General features: G+C 36.5%; 1 protein-coding gene across 3 annotated transcripts; it reads left to right on the top strand.

Moving 5' to 3' along the window:
• The first annotated feature begins 1,579 nt into the window (after positions 1-1,579).
• On the top strand, positions 1,580-5,053 carry LOC122001510 (CBL-interacting protein kinase 23-like). 3 transcript variants are annotated; one of them, XM_042556283.1, is made up of 14 exons: positions 1,580-1,997; positions 2,372-2,434; positions 2,602-2,673; positions 2,752-2,859; positions 2,961-3,041; positions 3,172-3,225; positions 3,311-3,436; positions 3,531-3,620; positions 3,723-3,842; positions 3,908-4,024; positions 4,228-4,344; positions 4,468-4,524; positions 4,597-4,671; positions 4,778-5,053. In XM_042556283.1, exons 1-14 carry the CDS (start codon positions 1,830-1,832, stop codon positions 4,868-4,870), a joined length of 1,341 nt encoding a protein of 446 aa, XP_042412217.1. In that variant the 5' UTR covers positions 1,580-1,829; the 3' UTR covers positions 4,871-5,053. The 3 variants fall into 3 exon arrangements, with proteins under 3 accessions (XP_042412217.1, XP_042412218.1, XP_042412219.1); XM_042556284.1 differs by having other exon boundaries at positions 4,597-4,682; XM_042556285.1 differs by lacking the exon at positions 2,372-2,434.
• The last annotated feature ends 3,233 nt before the right edge of the window (positions 5,054-8,286 follow it).

Raw genomic sequence — 8,286 nt, 5'->3', positions numbered from 1 at the left:
GAGCTCAACTTTAGATGGCTAGAGAATCAACCAAGCGACCAGAGAAGCTATCGGACAAGTCAACACGAAGTTGACATGTCCAGGCGCGCAGACTTCGGACGCTAGGACAAGCTTGGGCATCTCGTCGAGCCATTGCAGCGAGGATCAGATTTGGATTCCACGTTAGCAAGATTCCAGGCACCCAGATCGGTCCAGGCACTCAGACAGTGATACCTTCTTTAACGACGAGCCATTGCAGAGTGGATCGAGAGGCCCACGTCTAGGCGCTTAGACCGGGTCCAAGTGCTTGGGAGTTGCCACATCAGAAAACTGCTAGTTTGACTAGTGGATTATAAATAGAACCACGGTCCTCAAAGTTTAACACAACACACTGTATTTGAATTCTAATCTTTGTTTCAGTGCTTTCAATGATTGTAAGAGGCTACTCCGCCTTCATCAAAGGAGATCTATTAGTGGAACTTTTCAACTGCTCATCTTGGTTGTAACCAAGTAAAACTTCTTGTCTCTTACTCTTTCTTTATGTTATTTGTTTTGCTTAATCTAACAGAGTATCTTATTAAATAGAAAGTAAGAGATTAGTTTTAAATTGTACTTGCAAGATCTTCCCTCCCTCTAGTTAGCCTACACGGGACCATAAGGGATCCCTCTCAACCTAACTTTCTAGAGTATTACCTTGAAATGAGGATCAATTCTCTACAAGAGATTAGCTAATTAGAGTTTAATGGATTTTGTCCAATTTAATGTTAAAAAATGACTTGTGTATTATAGATTGAATGACAGGGGACCCTTAGTGATAAAGGGTATCTCTCAACCAGACTTTATATGTTACCCTTTTTCTTAATAGTATTGAAATTTAATGGGGTATACACTTCGGAATGAACTTTGCGGGTTTGTACCAATATTTAGTTAGAATTTCTATAAAGGTGTGAACATGAAGGTAAGGAGATAAACAATACATAGAGAAATTAACTAATATCACAATGAAATCAAAATCTTAGTCACCCCCATAGTCAACTTCTCTCTTATTCAATCTCTTTCTCTCTCTCACTTGCTCTCTAGTTCCTAAGTTTTCAAGACTTTTATTGTTTAGATATCTTATTTTGTGAACTCAACTAGTGTGTAATCAATAGTTTCTATAGATTGATATCTTTATTACTTGACGATTTAACCATGTAATTGTCTGATCGAGGCATATGAGGCCGAGGAGTAGAAGAAAGAGGTAGAGGAAGGAGTCAAACAAATACCATTTGATGTTGTTCCAAAACTGATGAAAATTTTTCATAAAATTAAATTAATCATTTTTAGAATTAATCTATGCCAAAGATAGGATATCCCGTGCTAATTAAAAAATTAAGATTTACTTTGTTGACTTTAAATATTTTTATAGATCTTGAGTTGACTGAAAATATTTTGAAATGAAAAAAAATCATTTAATTGATTTAATGAGCCTATTTAATTGGATGTCCTCAACTACTCAACGTTACTAATAATGCAATAAAAAATACCTCAATAATTTCAATTTAAAAATCACCGGCACTAAAATCAAAGTATTTTTAAAATGGAAATTAATAATTCAGGAGGGAATTGATGCGCTCGTCGAATGCTGCAGGCCCTTTCTCCCATGGTTCTTCAGCTTCCACCAGCGAATCTTCTCTTAGCTCAGCAGCTAAATCCACTGGCGCGGCGGGGCGATGAACGCGGAGGAATCGCGGGTGTGGCAGCGCTTCGAAAAGGGGAGAGCTTGACTTGAGCGACGAAGCTGGGAGGAGGCGATTGGCGCAGCTTGCCTCGTGTTTTTGCGCTAGGGAAGGCGGGGCGCCGGCGAAGGGATGGAGTCAGTGGGGCGGACGAGGCTGGGGAAGTACGAGCTCGGGCGGACGCTCGGCGAGGGCACCTTCGCTAAGGTCAAGTTCGCCAAGGACGTGGAGACCGGGGAGAGCGTGGCCATCAAGATCTTCGACAAAGACAAGATCTTGCGGCATAAGATGGTTGGCCAGGTTTAACAAAAATGAACCAAAAACTTAAAATCTTGTTCCATTTACTAGTTGACTGATCTCGCCTCTGTGTTTACTTTCATGAGCCAAGTAAGACCAAAGCAATTAATCTAACATATTACACGAAGCTTTTCTCATGGGTGTTCATGGGACTGCAATTTCCCCAAAGGCAATGTGTTTTTTCAGTAATCTTTGATGAAGTAGGAACAAATTCTCCGTTTGGTAGCTAACTTTATCATTGTGATTCATTTGCAGAACCATGACTTGTAGTTTAATGCATTGTATGAATCCCATAATTTAGTGATATAGTAATTAACTTCTATAATGAGATGCATAATTTTTTGTCACGGTTATGATGGATAATTATCGATGCGCAGATAAAACATGAAATCTCAACTATGAAACTGATTAGGCATCCAAATGTCATTCGGATATATGAGGTGAGGCACAAATCTGAGTTGGCTTTGGTATAGTGATTTCCCTTTGTTGTCCCTTGTATACTCATATTTGAGATTTTCCTTACTAATAGTGATATATAGTTCATTAGTTCATTTATGGTTCGTCAAAGAGATGATTGATATCTGACTACTTGAATCTCATTTTGTAGGTCATAGCCAGCAAGACAAAAATATACTTAGTTTTGGAATTCGTAGATGGCGGTGAACTCTTTGACAAAATTGTAAGATAGTAATTGGCAGACCTGCCATACTTTGAGAATTTGTGGCATACATATAACACTTGAAGACTCGTTGCCTAGGCTCGTAGGGGAAAGTTAAAGGAAGAAGAAGCTAGAAAGTACTTTCAACAATTAATCAATGCTGTAGATTACTGTCATAGTAGAGGTGTCTTCCACCGCGACTTGAAGGTTAACAATAGTTTTGTGTCTCATTCTGTTAGCATTGCAGAAATGCTAAATTTGCATGCAATGTTTGTTTATGATTGTTTTTGCTCTCTTTCTTGGAACAGCCTGAAAATCTGTTGTTGGATACTAATGGTGTTCTTAAGATTTCAGATTTTGGACTTAGTGCACTACCTCAGCAAGTTCATGTAAGTTCTCAATACCGACATGGATTGTTGACTATCCATTTTGCAATGAACTAGAATAACTGAGCACTATTTCAAAAATTAAGTAATGGGTGGGCAAGTCTCACGACGCTTGTCTAACTTTTCACTATAGGAGAATGGATTACTTTACACTACATGCGGTACTCCAAACTATGTTGCTCCGGAGGTGAAATTTAGCTTCAAATTTGTAGAGTCAGTCTTCTTTCTTCCATCTACTCAAAAGTTTCTTCGCTTCGTATGAATTCTTGAAGGTGATCAGGGACAAAGGTTATGATGGGGCTAAGGCAGATATATGGTCGTGTGGTGTAATTCTTTTCATTCTCATGGCAGGTTATTTGCCTTTTGAAGGATCCAATCTGATGTCACTATACAAAAAGGTGGCTTGTTACAATGTTTTCTCAGATATTAATTAACCGAGTTCGTTTGGTGTACCTTATGAATCGGCCACTGATGCTTATGGAGACATTGCAGATCTTCAAAGCAGACTTCTCCTGTCCAAATTGGTTCTCTACAAGTGCCAAGAAACTTATCAAGCGAATTCTAGATACTAATCCCCAAACTGTAAGTTGTTTTTGTGAAGCTTTCTTGAGAATGATTGAAAAATTATCAAACAATAAGTCGAAGTTTGCATATACTCCCGATTATAATGCAGCTACTTTGCAGCGCATCACCATTTCCCAAATCATCGAGAATGAATGGTTTAAGAAGGGATATCAGCCTCCTCAGTTTGAGACAACAGAAGTTAGTCTAGATGATGTTGATGCAATCTTCAACGAATCAGGGGTAGCACTTACTCATCCTCAACTGTTCTATTATTTTGAACCATGTACTAACTCTTCTATTTACAGGAGGCAACAAACATTGTGGTTGAGAGACGTGAGGAAAGGCCGGTTGTAATGAATGCGTTTGACCTTATCTCAACATCTCAGGGTCTTGATCTGGGCATCCTTTTTGAGAAGCAACTGGTGATTATTCAATAAAACATGAGCATTTGCTCAACTATTTTCTTTTATTTCGCGATTGCAATTGCATAAATTCATGCTAAGTGTTTTTCTAAGAACGGAACATGAAAGAGTTGCAATTGTTCATAGGTCCTATCTTCCTAGTGTGCATTTGACATCTTGTTAACTCTCAGTTAACACTATTACTAGAGATTTTCGTTTTATAGGGTCTGGTCAAGAGAGAAACAAGGTTTACATCGAAACATCCTGCAAACGAGATACTTTTTAAAATTGAAGAGGCATGTAAACCAATGGATTTTGATGTTAAAAAGCAAAACTACAAGGTATGTTTCACCTATCTAATTCATTGTAGTGCTACTCATCTTTGTCATAATTGTCATTTTAGTGCTCAATCTGTTCTATCAGAATTGTAATTCTAACCATGGTTCTTTACTCATCTATCTCAGCTGAAGCTGCAAGGAGAAAAATCAGGAAGAAAGGGGCATCTAGCCATCGCGACCGAGGTAAAAGACCATGTTCAGTTATTTTACTTAGGCATACCGCATTCCCCAAGATTGAAAGTTCTTGCTCTGAAGGTTTTCGAAGTGGCACCTTTGTTGCATGTCGTGGAGATTCGCAAGGCCAAAGGCGATACACTCGAATTTCACAAGGTGAGGCAAAAGTAAGCCATGAATTCGTAATGTTTGAGCGGGATGAAGTGTCTTTGTTTGAGTTAACTAACTCTCATTTTCGGTTGTTCATGATGTCGATGTCTAGTTCTTCAAAAATTTATCAATGGGGCTGAAGGATATCATGTGGAAGTCACAGGAGGAAACCAGTGGATCTGATAAAGCTCGAAGAGAGGGTTAAACCTTAATTTTTCTGTGGAAGAGATGCCAAGCTTTAGTTGGCAATGCCATTTCAGTGGAATTCTAGTCATTTGGATTTCTTCGGCATAAAAAGATGTTTTACTCTCGTTTGAAAGACATAATAAAAGATGTAGCTTAATGATTTATCATCATCAAGAAGAAAAAAAAGGATTTCAGGCTTTTCTATATTTATCTAAAACAAATATTCATCGACATTATTTTACTGAACCATGCGGTTTTGAGATTTTTTTTTTACCTAATTTTATAATATCAAAAATTAAACCGTTCATTTCTATTATACTTCAGCTCCTTTTCATTTAACATTTGTCTTAGTAATCTAACATAACTCTCCTCTTTTATCTAGATTGGAAATTGATAAAAAAAATTTTGCCATGGGTGGAGTTATATATACTCCTTTCTCATTAAAAAAAATTATTATTCTTAATTTACATTGTTAAATTCAAATAACTTTAGGAGTATTGATTTTGAATGGAAGTCATTCGAATTTTTTTAAAATCCATTAACTAGTTTTATCCGAAGCTAATTAAAAATCAATATACTTGTATCTATGTCGTAATGAAATTTTAAATAGAAAAGGAAATTTTAAATGGAAAAGGAGAGTATGATTAGAAACCTAATTTGAATAAAAATTAAATTTAGATCGTTAGATTAAGAATGATAAATTTGGATTATCAATTTGAAAAGGAATAAATGTCCATTGGATGGCTCAATCTCAGCTATTGATTGACATCCAAATGAAGAGACATTGTATCTCTTAGGAAAATATGTAATTTAAACCATCCAATTCAAGTTGGATGGTTAAGATCTAATTGAATCAAGAAGTTTTTATACCCTTTCACTTAGTATAAATAAACCCCCTCTCTTTCTCATTTCACTCACTCAAGTCATTCTAATTCAAAGCAAGCATTGCATTCCATACTTACATTTGGAGAGTTCGAGAAGCTTTTTCGGTTCAGAGGTCTTGCAATTTGCAGTGCTGCTATCGCAAGATAAAGTCATTGTATCTTGGGAGACGACTGTCGTGTTCCGTGAACACCGTGTGCGGGGCAAATTCATCTTAAAGAGATAGAGTCTAACTCTAGCCTCGACTTTGCTAAAGCGATGTCATACCGTCATTTGCCCACGCTCAGATTGTATCACCACCAGATCCCAACAATTTTAAGATGAATTTTTCTGTGCAATCTTGATAGATTCATCATCAATGACTCCTATTCCATCGGCATATGGCGAAAAACTAGAGAAATTTACAATACCGATTTCAAGAGATGGCATCAAAAAAACTATTTTACCTAACCACGTTGAACCTTGTGAGGTTCATATGTGAAGATGCCCCCTCTATATCTCAAGGCAAGACTGATAAAGGATGCGCCTATTCCACCGGCGCATGGCAAAAAACTGGAGAAGTTTACAATACTGATTTCAAGAGATGACAGCAAAAGATGCTATTTTACCTAACTACGTTGAACCTTATGAGGTTTATACGTGAAGATGCCCCCTCTATATCTCAAGGCGAGATTGATAAAGGAAAGAGGGTGGCATATGATGCCTAAAGACATAGTGACTTCTTATGTCAACTTTATCCTTAATGGCTTGGATAACACATTATATAACGTGTATATTCCAATGACAACTGAAAAGGAGTTATGAGAATCTCTCGAAAGGAAGTACAAAACAGAAGATGTCGGATTAAAGGAATTCATCGTTGGCAAATTCTTAGACTTCAAGATGTTTGATACCAAAATTGTGACATCTCAAGTCCAAGAGTTGCAGTTGATCCTACATAATCTGCATGTCGAGGGCATGACAATGAATGAGTCCTTTCAAGTTGTCACAATAATTGAGAAACTTCCACCTTCGTGGAGGGAATTCAAAAACTATCTAAAGCATAAGTGAAAGGAGATGGGACTTGAGAATCTGATTGTAAGACTATGAATTGAAGAAGATAATCGCAAGCAATCAGAATCAATAAAAAGACCTGTATTAACAAAGGCAAATATGATGAAACCAAACACTAGCAAGAAAAGAAAGTATCCCAGCAAAGGGCAGAGCCAAGGGAGGGCCAAGAAGTTCCAAGGAACATGCCACAATTGTGGCAGACCGAATCACAAGGCCAAAGACTGCCAAAGTCTAATGAAAGTCACTCAAGTGCACATGACTAAAGATAAGTCAGTGCCAATAGATATATCAAAATTAGACCTGACTGCCATTGTATTTGAAGCCAACTTGGTGGATAATCCAAGGTAGTGGTGGGTCGATACTGGTGCTACACGGTACATTCGCTCGGGTAAAGTCTAATTTTTAACTTATACCCCTATTAATGGGAGAAAACTAATCATGGGAAAATTTTCAACTTTCAACATTATTGGTCTTAGCAAAGTGATACTAAAGATGACATCAGGAAAAGAAGTGACACTAATTGGTGTGCTTCATATTCCCGACATTCGGAAGAATTTAGTGTCAGGGTCAGCTCTTATTAAAACTAGATTCAGGCTAGTGTTGAGTCAAATAAATATGTATTGATAAAAAATGATCAATTCATAGGAAGAGGGTTCATAAAGAATGGTTTATTCAAAATGAATGCAATGGCTATATACCGTGAATTCAATGACAATAAAATTATAAATTCTGCTTATTTGGTCGAGTGTTCCAATTTATGGCATGTTAAACTTGGATATGTAAATTATAATACTTTGCGACGCTTATAAATTTAAATCTATACATTTAATGTTGATCCAACACATAAATATGAAATAAGTGTTGAAGCTAAAATGACAAAGTTATCTTTTTATTTAATGGAAAGAAGCACGATACCTCTAGAATTAATTCACAGTGACATATGTGACTTAGAATTCGTGCAAACTAGAGGAGGTAAAAAGTACTTTGTTCCTTTCATTGATGATTACAATAGATATTGTTATGTGTATTTATTAAAAGGCAAAGATGTAGGCTTAGAAGCATTCAAAAATTATAAGAATGAAGTTGAGAATAAAATTGGTCAACAAATTAAAAGAATTCAAAGTGAACAAGGAGGAGAATATGATAGTCCATTTAATGAATTTTATATAGACTCTGGCATTATTCATCAAATGACAGCTCCTTACTCTCCTCAATCAAATGGAATTGCCGAGCATAAGAACCAAATTCTTAAAGAAATGATGAATGTTATGTTAATAAGTTTAGACTTACCCCAGCATTTGTGGAGGGAGGCTATTTTATCGGTAAACCATATTCTCAATAAAATCTCTCACAAAAAGAAAGATAAAACTCCTTATGGGTTATGGAAGGTCATAAGCCTTCTTATAAATATCTGAAAGTGTGTGGGTGTTTGGCTAAGATGGAAGTGTCTAAGACAAAGCAAACCAAAATATGACTAAAGATAATTGATTATATTTTTAT

Source organism: Zingiber officinale, chromosome 7A (assembly GCF_018446385.1).
Source record: "Zingiber officinale cultivar Zhangliang chromosome 7A, Zo_v1.1, whole genome shotgun sequence".
NCBI lineage: Eukaryota > Viridiplantae > Streptophyta > Magnoliopsida > Zingiberales > Zingiberaceae > Zingiber > Zingiber officinale.
The sequence above is the reverse complement of the archived record's forward strand: the minus strand, read 5'-3'. Positions and strand labels throughout refer to the sequence as shown.

Bases quoted from the DNA above. Each gene is read 5' to 3' on its own strand.
- LOC122001510 (XM_042556283.1), top strand. From the start codon at position 1,830: ATGGAGTCAGTGGGGCGGACGAGGCTGGGGAAGTACGAGCTCGGGCGG. The intron at 1,998-2,371 runs GTTTAACAAAAA...ATCGATGCGCAG, and splicing joins GGCATAAGATGGTTGGCCAG to ATAAAACATGAAATCTCAAC. The intron at 4,525-4,596 runs GTAAAAGACCAT...CTTGCTCTGAAG, and splicing joins ATCTAGCCATCGCGACCGAG to GTTTTCGAAGTGGCACCTTT.